General features: G+C 55.9%; 1 protein-coding gene across 2 annotated transcripts in view; it reads right to left on the bottom strand.

Moving 5' to 3' along the window:
- The window catches only part of FBLN1 (fibulin 1), an 81,532-nt gene that overhangs the window by 12,384 nt on the left and 42,985 nt on the right, over positions 1 to 26,163 (bottom strand). The window contains exons 14-16 of one of the 2 annotated variants that reach the window (XM_040637705.1): positions 24,984 to 25,107; positions 10,671 to 10,813; positions 8,592 to 8,723 (exon numbers count right to left, since the gene is read on the bottom strand). In XM_040637705.1, coding sequence (XP_040493639.1) covers positions 8,592 to 8,723; positions 10,671 to 10,813; positions 24,984 to 25,107 — 399 coding nt within the window. Of the gene's footprint in view, positions 1 to 8,591; positions 8,724 to 10,670; positions 10,814 to 18,029; positions 18,483 to 24,983; positions 25,108 to 26,163 lie in introns of those variants that run through there. The other variant, XM_040637706.1, reaches the window with a different exon arrangement.

Genomic DNA, 26,163 nt, shown 5'->3' with positions numbered 1-26,163 from the left:
GTACTGGGCCTACAGGAGCTCCGATGGCAGGATACTTGGGAATCTAGGAAGCGGCTTCACAAAAGCAAGCTCGGTGGCTTGGTTGTTAAGTTTGCTGCCCAGCACGCAGCCTGGGGCTTGGCCTAAGTAGGAACCCGGGATGTTCTCGTTGAACGAGCGAGATAATTCAAGGATGGCAGAACTTGGAAGGCACGGCCTCCACCATCCTGCTTCTGGCTGGGCCTGTCTCGCCCGCCCAGGCCACAGGGACGGCTCCCAGCAGCTGGAGTTGCTTTGGGGTGAACCCTCTCGGCGCTGCCTCATCCTGACCTGTCGCTCCCTCGGGGGCACCAAGCTTTCACCCGCTCCAGCTCCAAACGGCTCCTCAGCAGGGCTCATTTATCTCCTAACAACCCACCCAGCCGTGTTCAAATACGCACATCCCCTCCGGTCCTCCCAGCAGGCGGTTATCAACCCAGCGCGGCAAGTATTATGGCAATTTTGCTGAGAAATAAGGCTCAGAGAGGTTAGGCGAACTGCCTGAGGTCACACAGCTAGAAATAGGGAAGCAAAAATCAAGCCCAGAATGTCTTACCCCGAGTCAGTGCTCGAGCTGCGGCCACAGAAACTCAATCATGTTTTGTCCCAAAACGGCCACCCAACCACTGATGGTTTTCAAATGGTAAACTTGCAATAGAGTAATAATCCTGATACTCACAGATGAAATTTAGAACGCTATTTCAAAGTGAAAATGTTTTTAGTTCGCTTTAAGAGGAGTACTGTACGAGGGAGCGCGTGCCCTGGTCGGCACACACATGCTTTAGACAGCAGGGCGAGTGGGGACTGTCAACCCCTGTCCACGCAGAAGCCTCAGGTCCCACCAGGACTGCCTTTCTGCACACTCATGTGGGCCAGGCACTGCTAGGAGCTTTCGTATCATCATTTCATCTAATTGCATTAATGGGCGTCTATAATTAGGGCATATCCCTTCTACACCTAATATCGGGAACCATCTCTAAGGTGAGCGGGACAATCACGTGACCCTTCATTCCGACGTCACTGAGTGCAGGACCAGCTGCCACGGGGCCAGGAGCAAGACCAGGAGCAGCTCGGTTTCTCGGGGGACCCAGGGGCCCTCAGAGCGGCCCATGAGGCTAGGGAGCTCAGGGCAGACCGAGAACAGAGAGGGCACGTTGCAGACCAGCCTTCTAGCTGCAGCTCAGACTCGCTGGCTGCAGGACCCAGGGCCGGCCCTTCGTTTTTTTCTTACAGAAACAGCGATGCCGGCCCGTAAGGCAGCATGAGGAGCGTTCACAGGTGAAGGGGCTGCTCACTAGTGTCGAGCTTGTAAAGGGCTCTGTGCACGGGGATGAGTGAACGCACACAGGGGCACCGGGTGACTTCCCCGCTCCCCAGCAAAACCGTGAGCAAAACCTCCAGATCCTGGCCCCGGGCCCAAGGTGGCTTTGCACTAGGGACACAAAGCTGAGCCTCGATATCACAGGATCACCCTTCTCCAAGCCAGCAGGTATCACACACCTCAGAAATCAAAGCCTGTGTGCGTACACACGCCCATCTCTTCCTCCTACAGCCCTAGACACTTGGCCACAGCCACGCCTAATACACACACCCGCATACGCTCATCCGTGAACTCACACACACACACACACACACACACACACACACACCCCAGAGGGCTTTCCCAGAAACAAAGTCACAAATAGAGTGGGATCTGAATTTCCCTTCCGATTTGTAGGTCACGATTAAAGCATGTTTCCAGCCAGAGCCCTGCCCAGCCTACAGTCCCCCTAAGTTGCTGGTGCCCATAAGGGGTGCAGCTGGCCCACACTGAGCAGCCCCCCACTGCAGCCCTGGACCCCCCTTCCCCGACCGGACCCCTGCGGGCAGATGGGGAAGAGGCAGGCCCGGGGGTCCTGAGCTGCAGCCCCCCGCCGCGGCCTCCTGTGTAAACTAGAATGAGTCAGCACTGGTTGGGGAAGAGTAAGAGAAGGCTGTTCCAGGACCAAGGTCCCTCCCTCAGCGCGGTGGCGTTTAAGCCTCACCGTTTGACCATGTGGGCTTGGAGGGGCTTTTATGCACAGAGGGCTGGCCCGAGGCCCAAGACCCCATGGCCGGGAGCACTGTGGTGGCTTGAGGGGAGATGCTTCTATCCCCTCTGACTGCACCCGACAGACGCCGGTGGTATGGATGCCAGCTGGTGTAGACCAGAGCAGAACAGGGCTGCACCAGGAAGGCCATGGGGAGGGGAGGCTCTGGAGACAGGGGGCCCAGGTCCAGCTTCCATCCTCAAATGCTCCCCAGCTGAGAGGCCCTGGCAAACAGCTTAGTTCCCCTGGCCTCAGTCTTCTCATCTGTGAAGTGGGGACCACCACCACCTCGGGCTGCGAGAGGCTGCGGAGCAATCTAGAAGCACTGCGGGCAGTGCTCGCCTCCCAAGGAGAATCACGGACCTCCAGTGGCTCCCTGTGGGCCACAGAAGTCCACAGAGGCCCGGCCCTGTGACCCCCGCTGTGCATCCTCCATGCTCCGGTAGCACCAAACTGTGTGGGTGCCTTCCCACCCGCTGCCTCTCCGTGCCGCCCCTGGGCCAGGACTCCCTCTTTGCCTGGCTCGCTCCTACTCAGCTGTCGAGACCCAACACTTGTGTTAGCTCTTCCAAAAAGCCTCCCTTGACTGCTCTGGGAAGCCAGCTGGGCTGCCTTTCCTCTGCCTGCCCAGCACATTCCACTTGGTCCCGGAAGGGTCCGGTTGGGTGCCTGCCTCCCTCTCTGGGCTGGGAGCAACCAGAGTGTGCAGGACGTGTGCCTCTCAACCACTCGGCCTCCTGGAGCCGTTCCGGGGCCACAGGACGCCTGCGTGTGTTTCTTGGGCTCCAGGGCAGGTTAGGTGACGAGGCGACAGTGCTGACCAGGCCTCCAGGTATACGCAGTCAGCGGGAAGCAGGGGGGGCGCGGAGGGAGAGCTGGTGCGCGTGAGCAGTCACTGGAGAGAAAAGCCCAGTGTGCATTTGGCACCCGTGGTGGCAGGTCGCCGGGGCCATGAAGAGCGTGACATCATTCCAAACCCCAGAACTTTCGGAGGGTGCCGTTGAGAGTTGCTGCCCTGAGCCAACATTGAAGGTGGGCCCCTGAGCAAGACGTGTGTGGAGACGCGTGTAGGAGTGGTTGTCTCAAAGCTTCAAGGCCACACCGGATGAGTTAAGACCGCCCCCGCCCCCTTCAAATTGATATGACCAAGATGTTCAAAACACCAGCACGCTGACAAGGGAACATGGCCAGGGCCGAGCCACCCGTGCCACCTCCTCCCGCAGCACACGACGATTTGCCCAGGCAGCGGCGACCGGGCTCTGCACCCACAGCGCCTGTGTGCTCCCCTGTCCCGCTCGGGGGACCGTGAGCCTCCTAAGAAGCAGAGACCGCTCGCCCCTCACCTAGCACACAGTAGGTGCGCAGGAAGCCCTGGGGGCCAGTTACCCGATCCGTCCTGGTGCCCCCCACGCCCACTGCCAACCGCCCACGGGCACCAGGGAGCCACGTGCGTGCGGCCCACGCGGGATCCTCGCAGACCGCCACGGTTTCATCAGAACGGAAGGGAGAGCGCCTGCTCGAAGGGCCACGGGGGCAGCTCAGGGGAGCAGCCTGCCCAGGAGCTGGGGTTCCTACCCGCGTGAAATCTGTACGCGGTAGTTTATGTCCAGGATCTCTGGAGCAGGAATGCGGGGACGGTCACGTCGCAGTTCAGAAGGAGAGACCGGTGCAGATCTCGGAGGCCCCAGGCTAACACCCCCGGTAACACTGACGCTGATCTGTTCTTTTGTGTTCCTGCTGTTGGAGTAAAATTAGGGGCTTCCCAGTAATTATGCAAAGACGAAAAACAAACCTCCCCACTCCACCGGGGAGACCAATTAGCAAGTCCATCTTTGTTTCAGCTCATTTTGGGGCCGGTAGAGCTCACTGACTAGTAGTTTCAGGGCTGTTCTTATCTTAATTATTGGTATTATTTATAAGGAACGTCTGCGAACACAGGCAAATTTTATGAACCTCACCTCACGCGCCCGGGGCCAGGCGTGACGGATGCCATTAAAAACAGGAAACGTGAGCTGCGTGACCGAAGAGGACCCTTGCGGATGCACCGCGCTGTCCCAGTCTGGTGGCCCTTTCTTGCCGGGGGGGGGCGGGGGGGGAGTCAGTGCCTCAGGAGGCTGTGACCCACGGAGCCTGTGTGAGCTGGGGCGCTGCTGTCCCTCCAGCGTGGCCTTGGGTACATACTTGATGCTTACTGTATGTCCACGCCGGATGGGGAACCGGGGCCCGGCCGCACAGAGCTCACGCTCCACGTGGCTGACGTGCTGTCACGATGCTCCCCTTGCACCCTCCAGCTCACGAAACGGGTGTGTGGCGGGAGGGGCTGACTTGTAAAAAGCCACTAAACCCCCATCCGCGTGCCCACTGGCCAAGCACCAGGGGGGCCTACGCAAAATCGGAAGGTGGGTCTAAAAAGCCACTCAAGCTCCACGCTGTCCAGCTCCTCTTGGCTTTGGGGAGGTTTGCACAGAAATGTGGGCAAAGCTGACCCTCAGGATAGACAGATTTTATTCTCCTGTCCTTGGAGAGAGAGTTGGAAAGGAGCAGTGAGGAGGGAGGGTGGCCGGGAGGGCTGAGGGCCCAGCGGCCCAGCGGCCTGGGGACGGGGTGGCCCCCAGCAGTGGGGGGCTGACAGGACCTGGCCCATGCCCGCCTCGTCCAGGGCGCCCCCGCGAGTCCCCTCATCCCAAGCTAGTACCCGAAGGACCCCCTTCTCGGCGCAGCCCCTGACCGCAGCCAGTAGCCCGCAGATCGAAGCCCGAATCCGGGGCTGGGCGAGGAAGGCTTTGTCGTGGCCCGAGAATACCTCAGGCATTAAGAGGCCATTTTTGCACCGGCTAAAAATGCTTTCTTCATTTTTCACTGACAGCTGGTTAAGGAGGAATGCAACAGGTTGGCTGCTGGGGCTTTCGGCAGAGGGCAGGCTCAGCCCTGCTGCAGAGTGCCTTTATCCCGCTAAGAACGGGCTTTTAAAGGATGCATTAGGGGAAGGCCTGGCTCTTTTAGGTTCTGAGTGTACTCAGGGCATTTTCTTCTTCTGTTACTTGGGGGAAGAATGAGCTCCGTGGCCTCAGGGTCCTGGCAGCTTGTGTGCGTGGTATTCCTCTGGGACCCAAACCCTCAGTCACTGCCCAAGTCAGCCCCAGCTGTCAGTGGGGTCCAGCCTCAGGTGTTTGGGGGAGCACTGGGCTCTAGGCCTGCTTTGCCCCAAACACAGAGTGGCCGAGGACACGCCTCCTGCTCTCTCTGGCCTTTGCTGCCTCACCCGGGAACGGGGATAGTCCCACCGTGTCACAGGGTTGTGGCAGGGTGGAAACATCTGCTTCTGGCACTCACTAAGTGTCAGTCACTCCTTCACATGTGTCGAGACTTAGCTCAGACCTCACCTCCTCCAGGAAGCCTTCCTGACCCCAGTGTCCTGTGTCCGAACAGGGCATGGCCTAAAGCGTGCAGGTGTTCAGCTGACACCTGTGAGTGGGTGGGTGTCCCTTCCCAGTTGCTACAGGCAGCGTGGGGCTGCGCATGAGTACTCATTGGGCCCAGGAGCCCCGCCACATCCTGCTGGGCACCACAGATAGGAGGTGTGAGTGGCCCCAGAAAACACTTTCTTCCTTCCCACTGACATAAGGGTTTCTAAGCCATTGCTTGAAATGAGAACTGCACCCCTAAAAACAAGTTTGCAAACACCCAGGCCCCACAGGGTTCCAGATGCCTGGTCCCAGGTGGTTATTTAACTCTGCTTCCTCCTTCGCCCGAGGGAGGCGATCACACCCGTCCCTGAAGGTATTTGTGAGAGCGGAGGGGGTGCAGGGTAAACAAGCTTGGCTGCGGCTTGCGGGCTGCTCATGCCTGGGCTCAGGTCCAGCAGCAAACCATCCACGGCAGGTGGACAGGCCCGGAGCTGCAGGGCTGTGCCTGCGTCCAGCGCCAGCGTGCACCAGCACGGCTACCCCCGCGGGCCCAGAAGCTCCGGGGTGCACAGGAGTTATTGGGGACAGAGGAAGAGAGGGCAAGAGGTGGAGTTAAGGAAGTCCAGGGAAGAGACCCAAACAGAGAAATAAGGCAGTGACTGGTGGTCATAGAGACGAGAATCCAACCCGAAACACAGCCCCGGTCCCACCCCAGAGGGACCTTGCCGTCTGGACTCCCCTGGCCTCAGTCCTCTACCTGGGAGATGACGTTGGCATGAGGACCCTGGGACCCCGTGCCAGACTCCAGGCCCCCGGGCAGGTGGATGGCCTGCAATCAGATCAAGGAGCGGAGGAGGCCGGGCCCACGGGAAGTAGGACGAATTCCCCGGGGCCAGCCTGGGCCGTCCTCCATGCAGCCCCAGCCCGGATTCCAAAGACCAGGGCACGCAGTGAGGGACAGCCGCTCTGTCTTTGTGGCCTTATCCACATTCCATTCCCAGGAGCTCCGTTCTGTTCCCCACTCTGCCCCGAGGCACCGTGAGAAGCCTGGCACACCCTCTCGCCTCTCCGGGCCTCGGTTTCCCCCTCCACAAAGGAGCTGGAAAGAGATGGTCTCCAGAAGCCTCCAGGCTCCGACACGCCAAGATTTTCTGCCCCAGTGGATGGGAAGCCGAGAAACAGAGGCTCCCAGGTTGATTCTGTCTGGAGTACAGATGCGGCTAGAAAAACGCGCTGGTGGGCACTGGATCTGGGCCCAGCCGCTGCCCAACCCCCGGGCTCGGGTCACCCAGGAGGGGTTTAGCTGGGAACGCGAGGCACAAGCGCTGCAAGGAGCCACCCCCAAGAGAGCCCTCGCGGGCCACGGAGGCTTGTCAGTCCCTTCAGTGTCAGATTTTGGATGATCTGTTCGTGGGGCCATCTCCCTCCCCCCGCTGGAATGCAAAGCCCCCCAGGGCAGGGTCTGCGTGGTGTTTATTCACCTGTGTCCCCGCAGTGTCCAGCCCAGGGCCCGGTACAGATGGGGGCTCGGGAAAGGAGCAGAAGGGAAAGAGTGAGTGAGAGAAGCAGAAGGCTCAGAGTCTAGCTCTATGGCTCCGAAGCTGTGCCTTCCCCGTGATGCCGTGTTGCAGCCACGCGTGCCGGCCTAGCGTCCAGCACAGGGCTGGCAATAGGTGGGCTCCTGGCCGCCAGTGCTGCCGGGAGCTCACCATCACCCCACCCAAGCGGGACAAAGCACGTCTCTCCCTCCTTCCGTCTGCCCTCATCCCCGGGCCCCGAGCGTCCCTGCAGGGCCTCTTCATCTAACATGGGGGAAACTGAGGCCCAGGGTGGGCAGTGACAAGGGCAAGCAGCAAGTTTTATGACCGCTGACAGCCAAACTGCATGCCCTCCCCTTGGAATCCCAGCGAGGACTAATGTACCATTAATTGTAATTAACTAATTATTCCTGCTGCCAACTAGCGGGGGAGGCGGCTGGGGGTGGGGAGCCCCTAAATGACTCAGTCATGTTTACAACATGCAAACCCATTTAAGAGCTTGTAAAGTCGCTATAAATGGCTCTTTGGCAACAGGGGAATAACGATCCCCTGTCTCCAGCTGCCAGTTTAACAACGGTTGGCGGCGTCGGGGAGCAGGGACCAAGATTCTGAGATCCAACAGCGCCACCTAGAGACCGTGTTTCAAACTGCTGCGCCGCAGGGCCACCTGCTCGGACGCTCCTTCTGGTCGACCCCTCTGGGAATCTGGGGCCTAGGACAAGCACGAAGCCCACGCCCCCCATTTGCAATGGAGAAACTGAGGCCCACGCAAGGACAGGGCCTGGCCTTCGGCTGCTCAGGCTGCTTAGAGTCTAATCTAAGTCCAAAATGGTAGCGCTGATGGTTTCCACTCTCCACGAACTTGAGGTCTCTAAAACTCGACCGTTCAGGAGAGGTTTAGAAGCCGGAGCCCCAGACGCACCTGCTTCCCCTCCTGGGCCTCGGCTGGTGCCCTTCCCCTCCCTCTCTGTGCCAGCCCTCCTCGGTGCTCCCGCAGCACCGCACCTCAGGGGAGGGCGCCAGCAGTATCCCCGCTCAAGGGCTGTGCGCCTGACCCACTGTGGGGGACACGGACTGGACACATGGCAAGGCAAGCGGTCTGGGGCCAAGGCCAGAGCACGGCTCGGACCCCCCTTTGCTATTCTTTCTGTCTCGCCACAAGAATACAACTCGTATCAGGTCCCACTGACCTGCGGACTGTCTGAGTCCTGAGACACGCAGTCACCTGCGTGATATCATCCGTTCTTGGTTGTGAGACAGAGAACTAGTTAATCCACCCATTCACGGCGGGAGACGGAGGCCCACAGGGGTCGTCCCTGGAGACCTGGCGCACAACCAGGACCAGCTTGCACTCCTTGCCTGTGATTGTCTTGGGGGGCAACGGAGGCCGTGCCAGCTGGCCCTGAAGGACAGGAGGGACTTAGGGGGGGGATTCAGATGGGACCTGGGCTGGTCCAGAGAGGTTTTCCCAGCAGCCTGGCACAACGGGCCTCCGCAAGGCCACTGACTGGGAGGACGAGGAGGCGGCTGGACGGACCTGAACGTTTCTGGCCACTCACCCACAGTCATGCCGTCCATGTAGCGCTTGATGATATCAAAGGAGTCCCGCAGGTTCCCTTCGGTGATGTCGAAGATGATGTCGGCATGGTTGGCAGGATACACGGGCATGACGGCCCGGAGAAAGATGATCTCTGCGGGAGGAAAGCACAGCATGGAGCCCCTGGAGACGCACCCTCGGGTCCCGAGAAGCCAGGGCCCAGGAGCCCCGCACGGAGAAGGCGGAGGGGTCCCGAGGGCTCACAGGTCATCGCCTACCCCCCTTTTGATCACTGGGGAAACGGAGGCCTGGAGAAGATTTGGACCTTCCCCGAGGTCCTGCAGCTAACGGCAGCAGCCGTAGTGCAGAGGAGAAAATAGTAATTTGTCATAAATCTTCAGGAAGCTGGGAAGAAGGGGAAGGGTGGTGGATGCAGGGACAAAGGGAGAGAGGTCAGCAAGGGCAAGAGAGCAGGCTGGTCTCCTCCCCATGGTGACCTGGGCCAGAAAAGCCACTTCTCGGGGTGGACTGGGCAGTTTGGTGGCTGGGTCCATTTCCTCGGCCACCCCGTGTAAAGTGGGGCCAACTGCCCTGGGCTGGGGCCACAGGGCCCTGATTCCACCCTGGCTCTGGGTGATCTGGAGGCGTCTTCTCTCTGGGCCTGCGTTTCCTCGTCTGTAGAGTGAAGGAGCAGACTGCCCGTGCCCACTGAGGGTCCTTTCGGTGCTAAAAGTCAGGGTCAGGATTTCCTGGGCCCCAGATGTTACTAGGCATCTCCAGCCACGCCCAACTCCCTGTAGAATCAACTCCCAGACCAGCACTGCCTGAGAGGCCACAAAACCGGCCGTTAGGGGTTTGGGAAGGATTTGTATGTGGTTTGGTGGGACCTGTCATTTTGCACAAGGCAAACACCAGTCAGTGATTTTCTCCGATCCAAGCCCGTGCCACCCTGCCGAGATTCCGTGCCTCCCCTTTTCTAGAAGAACGAGTCCATGGGGAGGGGAGCAGAGGGCCACCATGTCCTTGGGGAGCCTCTCCTGCCCTCACCACCCCTCCCCCAACAACCGGCTGCTGTGGTCTGGCACGGGCTCGTGCGTCGCCCCGTGGGATGCTATCATGGTGTGTAAATGTGGGGTTTAGTCACGCTGGCTCAATTGTACGTCTCCCCTCGGAGGGTCAGGGGGCTCTTCCTTATCATTGCACCCTGAGCCTGGCACCTGGGAGCCTCTGTCAATGTTTGCTGCGTGAATCAATCATGGTGAGCTCCTCCCGAGGAGGGATGAAGACTCCCCCCAGAGGAAGGGGTGGCTGGAGACCACCACAGAAGCAAGGTGTACAGGTGCCAGGAGGGTGCCACGCCCCAGGTCCCACCCCAGCGGAAAGGGTGCTATGATGGCAGGTCTACACAGCAGGCCAGGAGCTGCCTGCAGGGTGGGGCTGGGAACTGCTTTACTCCTGAGCTCCCTGGATCCAGTCTAGCCCCTCAGTCTCCAGGGTGACATTTCCATATGAGAATAGCATCAGACACAGCCCTGTGATGGCTCCCAAAAGCCTTGGAGTGGAAGCCCCAACCCCAAGTTAAGGCTTAGGCTTTCCAGCCTGTCTCTTGCCAAGCCTCTCCCGCTCCAGCCAGAAAAACGTGGCTTCATTCCTCAAATACCCACAGCCCCTCAAACTTACCTCCAGACCTTTCCAGATGAGTTCCTCTCCACTTGGCACCCTCCTCTCTCCCTGCTCCCCACTTTCACTACTTACCTCCTACTGACCACTTGGGCCCCAGTGTGGAAGTCACTTCCTCCCAAAAGCCCTCCCTGATGCCCCAGTTCTTGGCACAGAGCTGTTTGAATGGCTGTGACCCAGAAGAAGCGTCCCCCTGAGCTGAGAGCCAGGATCGGGCCGGCACGGTGCTGTGGACTCTGGGGACACGGAGGAGATGCAGAGGAGCTCCTCGTCTTACCGGGGAGTAGCTCCTTGGGGCCAAGCTCTCAACTCGAGCCCTGGGAAGACCCAGAGGAGGCTGCCGTGCAGGGACGTTTCTCTAGCAGATTCGACCTGCCTTGGGGCCCCCACACCAACTCTAGCCATGGGAGTCGCCACTCACCTTCAGGGCGGGTGAACTCGCGGAAGGTGGGCAGAGACACGACAGTGTGCGAGATGGTGTGCACTGGGTCCAACACGCAGGTGACGTCGTTGGGGCGGCAGGACTTGATGCAGCGGACGGTGTCTGTCTTCTCCTGGCGGAGCCTGAGGGGAACCACAGCACAAGAGGCGGATGGGAAAGTCGGAACTGCCACTGGCATAGAGACCCAGGTTCCAGGAGGAGCCGCGGGTGTCCAGGCAGGGGGCCTGTCCCAGAGATGGCTCCACCAGGGAAGCACAGTGGCCTCCGCAGCCCAGCTGCTCGGCGAGGATGCCGCGTGGCCCTTCCTGCAAACCGGACCAGGACCACACTCCGGTTTCCACCTGCCCTGGCTGTGGATAAGCGAAGCTTTGCTATTTGCCAAACCGTACAGACTGAACTTTAGTTTCCACAACTGCAGACAGATTCACCCACTCGACAAGCGTGTTTTGAAGGCCTGCTGGGTGCGAGGCACCAGGGATGCCAAACCAAACGTGGAAGATGTGGTCCCGCCTTCCCGGAGCCCTGGGTCAGATGGGTCGCGGGACAGGAAGTGAGCGAGCGCATAGGTAGTGCCCAGCTCGGGGCCCAGCACAAAGAGGTCAAACCCACAGTGTCATGGGACAGACCGGGAGGGGAGAGAAGAGGGGGGATCTTGCTAGACATATTTTAAATCCTCTTTATTGTAAAATAAAACACAGATGCAAAACCCACCCGGAACAAAGATGTAGTTTAATGAGTATTATAATCACCACTTAGGTCAAGACAGAGATCCTCCGTCCGCCACCCGAGGCCCCTTCATGTTTCCACACCAATCTCAGCAGCACCCGCCTGCGTGCACCCCCTGCCCCCGCCAGGACCCCTGTCCTGACTGTCCCAGTGTCGCCTACCTGGGTTTCTTTATAGTTTGTACCGCACAGGGGCACACCTTGAGACATGACATTTAGATTTGTCCATGAGAAAACCGTGATGTCTCTCAATCCCTCTTAAACTTCAGGTTTCCTCTCTATCCCTTCATTTCCCAGACAGTTGATCTGTTAAGGAACCGGAAGCCTCTGAGCCACAGAGCTTCCTACCTGTGCACTTGCCGACTGCATCCTTGTGGTGCAATGCAGCACGTTCCTCTGTCCTCTGCATGTCTGGCACACTGGCTGCTGGATCCAGACCTGAGCAGATGCAGGCCCAGGCCCTCTGGCAAGATGACAGTTGGTGGCGTCTCTTCCATCGGGGGCACTTGGTGCCTGGTTGTCTCTCTCTCTGTGACGTCAGAAGCCGTTGGTGCTCAGGGCCTAGACCCACTGCTTCCTCGGGGACTGCAAAATGCTGGTAGTCCAATTCTATCAGTTCTTTTCAGTATGTTAGTTGGAATACTTCCGTAAAGAGCGCTTCCCCATATATGCTATCTGGTTACCAGGCGGTATCGTTCATAGAAAAAAAAGAAAGATCAATGCCTGCTTCTTGCCTTGTTTTTACAAGTTTTCAGGATCATGAACTTGCTCTCTCTCCATCATTATCCAGAGGCTACCGGTTGATTTTTTTAAAATATCAGTATGAACTCACGGCTTTAAACTATTTGAAGCATTTCAATCCATTGCAGTTATTATCCTTGGTTGGAACTCGAACTTTCCCACCTTTGGTCAGAGGGATCAGAGTGGTCCCAGGAATCTGCAGTAGCTCTCTTACTCTGTGGTACGACAGGGTCGTCCAACCTTGTTCTGTACTTTTTCTGCCCCAGCTACTTCTCCAAGAAGTCTTGGGATTGGTTTGTTTGTTTGTTTTAGTTTTTTAGTGGAAAATGGTATTTCACAACCACCCCCTAGATACCTGGTATGGTGGTTAGTATGGGCTTGGCCATTGCTTCCAGGCCTCTTCGGTGGACGTTTTTAAAGATAAACTATATCACGAGTTCCTGATATTCCTGACTCAAAACAAGAACGGCACAGGCTTTTAATCTCTTCTATATGACAAAGGAATCTGTTTTCTTCCATATCAGAGCCCTGGTTCTTAGGAACCCAGGAGATGATAAAATGTCGCATCATTATTGATGTGGCTATCCCATATTCTGACACAGTAGTCTCAGAAGAGCAATAGTAAAATGATCACCACTGACACGATTACTTACAAGAATGTTGGTTTGGATGTGGCCTCCCTATTCTACCTGCAGGTTTTCATAGAGGTGCTATATCTGCATTGTCTGAACACAGAGCAATTGATAGTACACATTTTCCTTGTAACACTCAGTTGTAACTGAATGAGTAACTATGCCTAATGCTTGCATGCTGATACTTTCGCGTGTTGGTAATACTCTGTCCTTTGTAACCACGAGTCTGTTTTGTTGGGTGTATAATCCTTGGCCTACGTTTTCTTGAGGATCCTAAGTATTTACCTTCTTCCAGCGTAAGTGTTGCTGTGAAAAAGTCTGATGACAATATATTTTTTCCCCTTAAAAGTCATTGCTGGTTTTGCCGAGATGCTCACTAGATGTTTGTCTTCTCTTTCCTTCAAATCTGATAATTTTATGAGACTGCGTCTTGGTATCTGCTGCTCTGAGTAGATATGTTCAGGCATGCTGTGTGTTCCCTTAATGTGGATTTCCAGATCTTTCTTTTTTTTTAATTTCTGGAAACTTTGGAATGGAAAAAGTTACCATTTTTATTACTTATTTCTTTCCTTTGTTGTGGGTTTGTTCCTCAGAGATTTCTATTATCTGTATGTTGGGTCTTCTTTGCATGTCTTCGATGTCTGTCACTTTCTCATCAAGCTTTTCATTCTTCTATTTCTTTTTGGATTTAGAAAATCTGTCTTCTCAGTCACTGTTCCTCTCAAATATTTATTTCTGCAGTTGCTTTTTGCTTTAATTTTAAATTATTTCCTGGGTTCTGTCACTTCATTTTTCAGTTTTTCCTAATTCTGGCTTACAGTTTTCTTCAATTTTTGATCATTTTCCTAATGCTTTTACAAGGTTTTGCTATAGGTTACAGTTTTGATCTGGATTCTGAGCATATCTTTCTGGTGTGTTTTCATTATGCAGAGGGATGCCATTCTGTTCCTTATTATCCTTTCTCTTACAATAACTTTGTATGAGATTCAGTGTTGATACTTTTTGGCTGATCATTTTCAAGTGAAATTAGTTTTCCTGAAATTTTAGAAAAATGCATATTTGCAGCAGTTTTTCTGACTTCACAGAGCTCCCTTATCTGTCATTTGGGGCAGCTTGCTTTCTGATATTTCTCTACATTTACCTGGACTTTCCTTATCCACAGTCTATTGTCTGTTTCCTACTCCACTCGGCATGTCACTTCCAGGAGCTTCTCCATCGTGTGAGATTCTGACCTTAAGGCAAGCCCTGCTGGCTCAGTTCCAAGAGTTCCTAGGGGCCAGATGGCTCCATTCCCTCAATGCTTCCATGAGCTCCTTGCACACACTGGAATGGAACGAGTAAAATGTCTCCCGGTCTCAGCTGCTGCTCCAAAATATTTTCTAGGGAATACCTGTTGACTATTCTGGACTCTCCCACTGCTTTCTTCTGCACAGGTACCAACGCCATGCAGGTGGACACAGACTTTATCTTGGGGCTTGTAGGGATATCATGTCACCTTGTTTAGTTGGGCATGTTTTCTGTGGATTTTAAAATTTTTTGTCCAGCCATCTGTGTGCTTTGGGTTGGGATCCAGAGAGCTTCAAACACCTGCCGCATCTTCCCCGATTCTTGGTGCTGGAGAGTTTGCACACATTATCTCATTTAATCTTCAGAGCTCTTCCCTCTATGCCACACTGCCTCCTTCTTTAGCTAATAACCCATCCTGTTCTATACCTGGGAATTATGGAATAGGGCTCATACCCATGATTTCAGAAATGAAGCTAGAATAGCAATCTGACCAGCATTTACTAATCCCAGCAGTCCTGCCCTCTTCACAGCAGTCCAAAGGCAGCGGGAGGCAGGCTTTCAGAGAAGACTCCAGAGCCAGGCTGCCTGGGTTTGAATCCCAGCCCCACTTGATACCAGCTGTGGGACTTTGGGCTTTATCTGCTCTATGCATCCATGTCTTCCACGTGCAATGGGGATCAGAACAGTATTTTCCTCACAAGGCTGTTGGGAGGGTTAATGGAGTTCAATGCTTGGAGCAGTGCCTGGGCCTCAGTAAACAGTACACGTGTTAGCGATCATGCTATGATTATTATCATTTGCCCTTGGGAGCTGGGGTTAGTACAGTGATCGAGTCAGAAGAGCAGAGGCCTAGGAGTTAGTCAGAGGTGATGGCAGTGACCTTGGACACATCCAAACTTTCTGAATCTTCATTCCCCATTTAACTCAAGATCCAAAGGAACACTCAAGTCCCTTCCAATGAATGAAGAAACCCACACTTACTGACTGCCTGCTGTATATACCAGGTAGGGCCTCGTCCACAATTGCACGTAATCTTCATAATCATCTGTGAGGGGCCGTGAAGCTCTGCAAGGCAAATGACTTGTCTAGCACTTTGGATAAGTCATAGAATTAGTAAATGTCAAGGACATTTGAATTCTTGTTTGTTTTGTTTTGTTTTGTTTTCTGCACTGCACGATCTCAGCAGCACGATATAGGACTATCACTCTGTAGCCTCAAGGAACGGCAGGGCAGAGATGAGCCTTCGGGTAATGGAGATATAGCCCCACAGGTGCCCTCAGGCACACACGCAGAGACAGCAGACGTGTTCTAAAACAGAATACGCCACCGTAAGAGGTAGGGAGTTCCATAAACAAAGGAGAGTGTAAGCAGAACTGCATGGGCGGTTGGTGGGAATGTTGTACAGGGGACTCTGGCAAACCCTGTAAGGTCACCGCACGGCCTCTAAAGCCCCTGAGAGTTTCCACCCACTTGATACTCCTGTGGACACGAAGGCAAAGTGCTTCTTCCAACCTGAATAATCTGGAGCATGATGAAGGAATAATTGAATACAATAACTAGATCCCTGCTGTAACTTGCTGACTTCACAGAAGAGGTGATATTTGAACTAAGCCTTGAAAATACCATCCATCCATCCATCTATCCATCCATCATCCATCCATCCATCCACCATCCATCCATCCATCCATCCATCCAACCAACCATCTATCTGTCCATCCATCCATACACTCATGTTTATTTAGATGTTTCCTGAACTCCTTCTACAGGCCAAACACTCTGAAATTATAGAGAATACAGACATAATCCCTGTCCTCAAAAAGGCCCCAATGCAGTAGGGATAATAAAAAGTAACAATCACAAGATAACAGGGAAAATGTTCGGATGGAGTATGTCCAGGGCTATGAGAGCTCAGATTAAGGAAAGACTTCACAGAGGAGGTGACGTTTGAGCTCATGCTTCAAGGAGAATAGCAATTTGCCGAAGGATGGCAAGGCACGTGCCAAAGCCAAAGGCAGGCACCTGCAGGGAAGGGCCAGCAACTCTGCACGGCTAGAACAAAGAGGACGAGCTACGCTGGAGCTGAAAAGGTGGGTAGAGGCTAGATCGGGCTGGGCCTTGAATGCCATTCAAGAGAGCTGGACTTCATCTGCTCGTAAAAGAGAACCACAGAAGGTCCTAACAAGACAGGGACATAACCAGACCTGCCCTTCAGAGGGGTCCTCTAGCTGTAGCTTGGAGAATGTACTAGTTGATAGGAGACTGGGAGCTGGTCCAGACCAGACATGATCAGAGAGAGGTATGGGAGACAGATTGGAGGCTTGAGATGACTGGCTAGAAGTGTGCATGCTTCCATGGCAACTTAACTGCCGCTTCTGTCAAAAAGTACAAGGCATAGAGTTTACTGTATGTCTGCCTTCCCTACCAGACAGCAAGGCCAGGAACCCTCCCCCACCAACTTACATGTCATTGTAGAAAGGATCTTAGGATCCTGCAATATCCTTTACTTGATTCCTCTGTGGTGTTCTGCCTTCCCCTCTTGTTTCTGCTTGGAAACAGCAACGGCAGTCATAGAAAATGCTAGAGACATAAGCCAATGTTGGCAGAAAGTCATCCATTCTCTCAACAGACATGGACAGAGCACCTACTGTGTGTTAGGCACCTAACCAGGAGTTAGGGACACATCACTGAATGAGATGGAGCTGGTCTCTGCCATCACGGAGCCTTCTGGGTGGTGAAGACAGATGTGAAATACAGATAAATGGGAATTGCAAACTGATGAGCATAACAATGAAGTGTTATGAGAAAGGCTGACAGAGGAGACAACGCAAGGGTGTTGAGGAAGGCCTCACTGAGAAAGGAATGCTTAAGCTGAGCTTTAACCAACTTTCAAGCTGAGGGTGCAAAGCATGTGCAAAGGGCCTGAGGCAGCAAAGAACTCAGCAGTGTGGCTCAAGGGAAGTGTCAAGGGGAGAACAATTTCAAGTCAGGCTGGAGATGCATGCAAGGACTAAATTATACAGGGTCCGAAAGGCACTCTGGGGACTTGTGATGATGGTTTGGCTGGAATCGTGGTGGGAAAGATGAAGAGAGGCAGGTGGGTCAAGGCCCATGTTGAAGGTATTGTGATAGAAAGGAATAGTCAGAGTTGTGGAGGCCGCAAGCCAGAGTTCAAATACCAGCTGTGTGATCTGGGGCAAATCACTCGCCCTCTCTGAGTCTCTATGGGGATGAGACACCTGCCTTGCACCCCCCGGGAGGTAATGCACACAAAGGACCTTAAGCACACTCAGTGGTTCGCATGAGCGGCACATTTACTGTGTTGTCCTTCACCACCTCCCGGCACGGGGGCAGGATCCCCAGCGGAGGCAACTAACCTTATTTAGGCAAGAGCTGCATCCAAGATTCTGCAATGTGTTCAGGGTTTTTCCAGCACAGGTTCAGGCTTCTCCTCAAGACAAACAGAATGAGAGGCCTGGATCTAGAGTTTTTCTGACTCCATTAAATGCTCAGCTCCATGCGATACAGCAAGGAAACCAAGCAGAGCCAGAAGACCTGGTCCCACGGCCCGGCTCTGCCACAAATGGGCCATGAAACGTTGGCCAAGTCCCTTCCCTTCTCTGGGCCTTGGTTTCAACATTTGTAAAATGAGATAGGAAGGAACTCAATAAGCTCTTTTCAATGATCGCCTCATCCTTTGGGCTCAACACAGAATGGAGAAGAGATCCTTCATCTGAAATGATACACGCGAGCCTCCTTCTCCCTGCCCCTGGGCTCCCTGATGGGGTATGCAGTGACCTCCATCAACAGGGCCCCCCAGATGCATGCTACTGCATGAGAAACACTTCTCTGCCACCGCACGGGGGTGCCAGACAGTAGCAGGTGCCTGGCTCCCCTGGGGTGATAAACTGCGCAGAATCCCCACCATGCGAAATAAAACCAAGGCACGCGAGGCATGCTGTGTAGGGATCGCCTGCTAAAACTTTATTAAAAACCCGGAGGGGAGGGTTAGGAAAGCAACAAGAGGGAGCCCCCGGCGGCCCAAAGCAAGTGCTCAGAGCTCTGCGGACACAAAGATGAAAAGCTTGGCCACAAAGGAGCTGACGGTGCCGTGGCGGTAGAGGTCCATCTTGACGGTCAGGAGCAAGTCCCTGGGCTCAGGGACGGGCTTGGTGAGGGCCACCACCCCACTGTGGTGGCTCACCTTCCGGGTGGTGAAAAAGCCCTCCTCATTGCCGCCGGTGATAGCCAGCTGCATGCTGTCCCCTGGGACGGCATTGGAGGGGCCCATGCGGAAAATCACCGCGGGTACTTGGATGTTGGTGGGGAAAGAGAGGTGGTAGTAGGTTATTCTCAGAGGCAGCTTGGGGCACTCCTGATTCTCATGGCAAGGCAAGCGCTCGCAGCGGCTGCAAGAAAAGTGGACAGAGAGACAAGAAGAGGATTAGAGCAAATTCAGCAAGCGGAAGAACAACAGAGCGCGAGGGAAAGCGGGGGCTCGCTGTGCGGGGCCTCCCGCCACCCCTCTGGCCAGTTCAGCCGACAGGAAGAGCCCCCCTCACTCACCTGCGGGAGGTGCCGTGGACCTCCAGGCCGCTGACTCAGCCACTAGCCTCTTCCAACACCCTCAGGGGGCGCTGGGTGGCTGGGGTCTAGGGCTGTGCCCGGAGCGAGGCGTGTCCCCTCTCACTGGCAGAGCCCCACCCCGGGCCACACTCACCAGGCACACCCTGCTCCCTGAGTGTCGTCCAGGTGCCTGGCCCCTCACCCAGACAGTGGTCAGGGCCATACGGGGCTCTTGGTGGGTCACGGAGATGACCCTGGAAGTGACCATCTCCGCCACTAGCAGTCATGGCCGCTGCCATCTAGCAAGTGCTTGGCCATTCATCATCAAGCTTTCTCTAGTGTGATCACTGTAACTGCACTGTGACAGTGGGTTGGGTGCCATTCTTCAGATGAGGAAACAGCCTGAAAGAGTCAGGGGCCTTCCCAAGGTCACAGAGTGAATGAGGAAGACAGATTTGTGCTCAGGCAGTGAGGTTTGTTCCTCAACCCTCTCACTGAGCCTTGTGCTCCAGACCCAGGTTCCTGTGTGTCCACAGGGGCAGCCAGGGCTTGGAATGCAGAAGGAGACAGGTTCTAACTTGCTGTGACAGGTAGGTGATAGCTCCTTACTTCCTGTGACAGGATGGAAAGAGCTTCTGACTTCCTATGATAGGTTCTATCTTCCTGTGACAGGATGGGGAGAAGTTCTGACTTCCTGTTATAGCTCCCAACTTCCTGTGACAGGATAGAGAGAGGTCCCCACTTCCTGTGACAGGTTCTACCCTCCTGTGACGGGATGGCGAGAAGTTCTGACTTCCTGTTATAGTTCTAATTTCCTGTGACAGGATGGAAAGAGGTTCTGACTTCCTGTGGCAGTTTCTAACTTCCTGTGACAGGATGGAAAGAGGTTCTAAATTCCTGTTATAGTTCTAACTTCCTGTGACAGGATGGTGCTAACTCCTAATTTCTTGTGATGGAGATAGGGACAGGTTCTAACTTCTTGTGAAAGGATGGGGACATGAACTATCTTCTGCCTCCTGAATGCTAGGGCTTCACACTCTGACGGCAGCTACCTTAGGAAGTAGAGCCAAAGTGCAGAGCCCTATGGGACTTGGCAGAGCATGTCCCAGGAAGTTCTGCCATCTTGACTGTGTTGGGATTCTCCAGCCAGGAACATGTGCTGTCCTAGTCTTCCATCACGTCTCCCTTTCATTTCCTTAAGTTTCCATGCCTCGTGTTGGGTCACTTGGACTTATTTTACACTTAGCGCTCATTGTGAGTGTGGTCTCTTTTTACATTCTATCTCCAGCTCTTTATCAGGACTGGTATAAATTATTTCATTTACTTGGCCATTTACCATTCTGAGCACTTAGAAAGGACAGCCCTGGGAGTGAGCTCCATGGTCCTCCCTGGGGGATGACCCCCCCATGGTAAGTGAGGAGTCACACATGGGAGGGGCCCCGGAGACAGAGGGGAGAGATAGGAAAGAAGATAAGCAGAAGAGGGGTGCTGCTGAGGGGCGGCCTACAGCCAGAGACACCTAGGTCCAGGCCAAATGGGAGTGTTCCCGGGGATTTGGGAGACACCGAGGGATGGTGCCTGGCATCGTGCCGGGTACATCAGGGTTTCTCCTTCCATTAGGTCACTTCACTGTCCCACTTTGTCCTCCTGTTCTACTGATGGGAGGATCAAAGCTCAGTGAGAACACGTCCATGACTCCATAGTCTGTAGTAAGCGGCAGAAACAAAGTTGGCCTCACTTGAAAGCCCTACTGTGCACGCATGCGCACGCGCGCACACACACACACCCACGCTGCTGGCTTCAGGAAGGGCCTGGCGGGTCCGGCCAGCAGGTGGCACTAGAGTCTCCTCCATGAGACTTAAGCGGTCCCACTTCTGTGTGGCCTGCACGCTGTCCAAGGACAGGGTTTTGATCTGTCAGACGGAAGCGTTAACCCAGCGTGTGTGGAGGGAGGGAAGGTGAAGCGCGCGCGATGCTCTGGTATAGTTCCTGCAGGCATCGCGCACAGAGAACAGGACACCCCTCTTCGACGGGCTCCACACCCCCCACCCCAAAGCCAGAGCACCCCAAGCTCTTTGTCACACTAGGCATTTCTGAGCCGTGCTGTGGCTCTTCGGCCCAGGACGGGCTTGACACCTACTATGTGCTTAGTAAATGGACGCAAATAAATATGGCCCCCATTCTCTCGGTCATTCCAGCTTCCCTGATCCTATCCTGCTTTACCCCGCACTTACTGAAACATCACAGAAACCGTAATTACGGCATCTGGCAGCCAGCCCGCCAGATTGGGACTGACACGAAAGTCTTTGTGAGCTAGTATGTCTGGACTGAGAGGGGCCGCTGTCCCGCAGAGAAGAGCCAGGTCCCTGGGACCGCACGTCCTGGTTTCCACCTCATCGTGTACAGCAGAACAACATGCCCCAATTTTCCAGTTCAACGAGTTGGATCACAACACCCTCTTTTCTGTGAAAATGCAATTATTGAAAGTGGCCACACACCAAAGAAAGAAGGTCCTCCAGACCCAGTCCCTTCTCCTGGGAGGCATGGACACTCTGGCCACCCCCTGGGCTGTCTCATGCTTACAGCCCTCCTGCTGGCACTTCCCTGACTTCCATGCCCTTGTCATGCTGGAGAGAAGCCCCAGAAACAGGCTGAGGCCAGACTCCACCCCCTCTGTCCACCCGCATTACACCCTCAGGCCCAGCGCCCTGCCCACCAAGACTGCCAGGCCTTGCTCTGGCCTCCAAGACCACGAGTCTCAGGGGTTGGCCCCGCTGAGGGGATTAAGAGGATGTTTTCGGTCCCATCCCAGGCTCTGGAACCCTTTGACATTCCTCCTGTGGGTCGGAGGGAATCGTGTGGTCAGGATCTTAACAGCCTGCATGATCCGTGAGGCCCAGCCCTGTGGTTTGTGGCCCAGCCTGCTGGGTCATGCTCCAGTTACCGCCCTTGGCTGCCAGCGACACTGCCCAGAAGGAGACTGTGTGGAGAGAAAGAGAAGGCTGAGGCCCAGAGAGAGAGGGAGAGAGAGAGAGAGAGAGAGAGAGAGAGCACCTTAAATCTTCCCTCTCAAGACATCCTAAATGTTAACCTCAAAAACGCTGGCTACTGGGATTTTCCTGATATAGCTCCTTTAAATTTTACAATTGCTTTTTGAAGGTCAGGTGATGAATTCTTTAAGAGGATTTTTGAGGAAAAGAAGCCAGAAAAATAGTGAACTCCAGCCTGAGCCGTTAGCACCGCCGAGAAGATGGGCCCATCTTGGCTTGGAGCTCTGGTCTCCGTCCTGCCCGTGGTGCTTCACAACTTGTCAGAGGCTTGTCACTGTGTTCACACTCAGCTATGAGCTTCCGGGGTCCCAGAGTAACCCCCTCACTAGGAGGGGCAACCAGGATAAGACCCTCCCGTGGCCACTCAACTTGGGGTTCCAGCGCCAGCCTCTGCTTCCTACGCTGGGCTCCTGGCTGGCCCATGACTCCCCACAGGGGTCAGCAAAGGAGAAATTGTAACCAGATGGATTCCTGTGTGCAGCCGTGACGGCCCCAATCACCGGCCCTTCAGAAACCCCGTCTCGTCTCCCATCTGAGGGCCGGGCAACTCCATCAGTCACACAGTCAGAAGCAACAGAACAGGAACAGCAAAGTCACCCCAAGGAACCTCCGTGCCAGATTTGCCGTGCCCCGAGGAAGAGAAACGAGATGTCTAGTGATGGCTCTCCTCACGGCGACTTTCTCTAAGCATGGGCTCTGTGCTGGCACTGGGCTGGACGCCTGGAGCTCGTTACCGCTAATCCTCGCTAATCCTCAAGGCCTTGCAAGCAGGTGCTGCAGACGCAGACAGGGCCCCTGGGCGGCTAAGACACGGACCTGAGGCCACAGCCCCGAGGAACAGGAGAACGAGGCTGGAAGCCTAAAATCCCGGCCCTGGTTCTTCCCCTTTCCACGCAGCCCCTCAGGCCATGCCCGGACCTGGACAGCAGGGGCACCACCCACCTTCCCTTCATGCATGAACACTGGCAGTAAGACACACCTTCGGGGTGCCTACCCGCACCCCACCAGGGCTGAACCCAGTGTGAGCTTCCTGAGGGGCTCTGCCCCACAATCACTGCTCACCCCATGGGAACCCAGCAGGGGGACATCACCACCCCCTTCACAGCTGAAGTATGGAGGCTCCAAGAAGCTCAAGGGACCTGGAATGGACTGCGTGGGGAGGCAAACCCAAGCAAACCTGAGTCCAAGCTGGCATCTTTCCAGAATGCCACAGCATCCCCAGGAGGCTGGAGAACAGTCTGGGGGGCTGACGCACCAGGAGTTGGGTCAGACTCCGCTCCCAGCTCCTTTCTCCTCCCCCTCTGCTCCCACCGCGGGGTGGCGCTGGGGAGCAGGAACGTGCATGAACCTTGGCTATCTTCGGGAGGGCTGGCTTGGAGCCTCACCCTCCCCTTCTTGCTTGTATTGTGGGTGGGCGCCCACTTCCTGTCCTTATTCATGGAAAATGACAAGCCCCCTTGTTATCTGCTCTGGGTACCAGCTGATGAATCAATCCATGGGTTGGGGACAGACTGAGCTCCGGAGCATTGACCTCCCCCAGCGAGTGGAATGCGGGTCCAGGTTCCCTGCTGAACACCCCATTTCACGACTGGAACCCCTTCGCTCCCCTGTCCACAGCCCCCTCCCTCTCAGCCTAACTCAGCTCTTACCACCCCCTTCCCTCTGGCATCACCTGCTCCAGGCGCACCCGCCTCCCACCCCAGCCCGGGGGCGGTGGGGACCCTGCTGCACTCTGTGGCCACTGCTGTTCCGGCATGTGCCCCTAGCAGGCACAGTGCAGGGGATGGGGGCCTTTGCAGACCCGGGCGCCTGCACACAGTCTGCCCGGGTCCCCAGACAAGTAAATGACTTTCTCCAGCACACGCCAATGTGCGGCAAGGAGCCAGGTCTGCTGATCTCAGCCACGACCTCGATGCACAGCGCCACCTGTCAGCCCGCGGGCTTGGGAGGCGTGCACCCCACAGGGCAGCCGCCTCCTCTGGGTTTCGTGGCTGGGTGTGAGTGAGAAGTCCGTGCCCCGTGCCAGCCAGTCTTCCAGAGTCCTCAAACCCAGACACAGACAAAGGCCTGGGAGAGCAGGCACTTACAACACGCCACGCAGCCCAGCCTCCAACAGAACTTTCTTAGCGGTCAGAGGAATGCCCTTGCTGCCCTCTGGCCCTCCGTGTAACCCACGGGGTCTCTGGAATGCCACACACTCACAAACCCAGCTCTGGAGGGGCTCCCCCATCGCGGGGGCGCAGGGAGGACGTGAGCTGTTGGGCTTCCAGGCAGACGAACACACCCACGCTGGGGGAACAGAGCGGGCCTGCGGAGGTGGGGGGGCCAGAGGATGAGCGCGGACACTGGGAAGAGCCCAAAGGGCCGCCGGGGAGATGGGTTATCTGAGCACCTCCCGTTCTGGCATGCGGCAAGCGGAGCCGGGGCCAGAACTACAAGCCAGGGCAGCCACCCCTGAGGCTGAGCAAGTGGACACCGAGGCGGGGTGCACTAGCCAGGAAGGCCTTGACCCTCCAGCGGGAGCAGCAGACTCAAGGTCAAAAGACCAAGTCACAGTCAGCCTAGCTGTGTGCTGGCTTTGAGCATTTCCGGGGGTTGGAGGGAGGGGTCACACATCTGTGCTCCCAAATCTGGCCCCGCTGGGGAGCTCTTCCTGAGGCTACGGCCAGGGGCACCAAACGAAACTTGCTGAATAAAGCCAGGGGCAGGGTGGCATGTAGGGAGACCAGGGGGTCCTCACTATGCCCCAAGGAAGGGGGTTTCGGCATGCTCCAGCACACATCCTGGTGGCCTGGGAGGGAGGGAGCTTCCGATGCCATGGGAACACACAGCTTCAAGTCTGGGACACAGAGCCTTTGTGCTGGCCCCACACTGTCATGGGGCTGAACGGAATCTGGCTTTTAAGGGGCGGGGGGTCGCCGACTGACGACACCCCAGCCATCATGTCAGCTCACCCAGAACCAGCACTACCATCATCAGGGTCAGAGCACGTCCTGACACCTGCCCCGTGCAGATGAGAAAGCCGAGGCCCAGCAAGCCACCCCGTGCCCTGGTCCCACCCTGGCGAAACCAGACGCCTGGGGTCTCTGCCTGGCTCCGCGCACAGCCTCCCCAGGGGCAGGCCCGCCCGCCTCAAAGTCACTCCCTTGGCTCTCTGCACCCTCCTGACGTTTGGGGGCTGGAGATGCAGGGGTCCTCCAGTTTCCCGGGCACAGTCGGTTAGCCGCCGCCCAGCCCGGGAGCCACAGCCTGCAGGAAGGCCGACGCAGACAGCGCGGCGCCCGAGGGACTTACGTGTCTGCGGAGCGGCGGTAGTTCTTGGGGCACTCGAAGGCCAGGCAGCGGAACCCCCCCTGGATGTTGAAGCAGGTCTCGTTGATGGAGCAGTTGTGGATGCCGGTCACACACTCATCGATGTCTGCGAGAGAGCCCGAGGCAGCCCGGTGAAGGTGGAGGCCGCCCGTGCCCTCGCCACCCCGGATGGGGAGCCCGGGCCTCCCCCCGCACAGCTCCTTTCCTTACAGGAGACCAGTATTTACAGTTCTTACTCATCATTCACAGTTCCTGGGACAAGGCTGACAACAGCTCTGGAAGAGCTTTGGGGAGTTCTGTCCATTCTCCTAACAGTTCCATGGGCAATACCGTTATTATCCTCATTTCGGGGAGGAGCTCACAGAGGTTCCGTGACTCGCCTAAGGTCACACATGTTGTAAGCAGCAGAGTCGAGCTTTGAACCGACGCGGGCTGGTGCCAGGGTCAGTGGACCCTTACGTCACACCCTTACCTCGCATGGGGGTCGTGACATCCCGGCTGGGACATGGCGGAAGCTACTGGCCCCACGTGGTGCAGGTGAGGAGACCCAGACTTACAGGAATTCTAGGCTGCACCTGGGGCCCAGGGTCAGTGACGCGGGGGCACCGTCCTGAGAGGACCCTGGACACGGGGAACTGTCCCCTTTCCCACAGCTCTCTGGAGCAGCCCCACGGTGGGGTCTGGGGGACGCCACCCAGCCTGGGAGGCATCTGTGAAGAGTGGCAACAGCAACACTCCTAATCCCAAAGAGCGAGTTCAGGAATGTGTTTCTGCTGGTCCTGGCAGGGCACCCAGGCTGCGGCAAGGGAGGCCGGCCAGCAGCAAGAAAGTCAGCTCCGCCAGAAGGGAGAAAACAAAGTGACTTCCATCCAGAGCTGTGGGCGAGCCGAGTGGGTCCCTCCCAGGAAAGGCCACTGCTCCCGCCTGCCTTTCATCAAAGTCACCTTCTTCACGACCAGAAGTGACCAGTGCAGAACGTGGGGCGTCTGGGTGGATAGCCCTGTGAGGGGGCTCATGAGGAAGAGGCCGACACACCCAACCCCTGTGATTCAGCTTCTGGGCCGTCCCTGGATCCATCCCAGGGTCCTTCATTCACAAACATCTACTCAGCACCCCCTCTCGGTTGCCAGATGGCTCAGTTACAGAGCTCACGATGACCCCT

This window comes from Ursus maritimus, unplaced genomic scaffold, assembly GCF_017311325.1.
Source record: "Ursus maritimus isolate PB19 unplaced genomic scaffold, ASM1731132v1 scaffold_21, whole genome shotgun sequence".
In the NCBI taxonomy this organism is placed as follows: Eukaryota; Metazoa; Chordata; class Mammalia; order Carnivora; family Ursidae; genus Ursus; species Ursus maritimus.
This window is presented reverse-complemented; position numbering and strand designations above follow the sequence as displayed.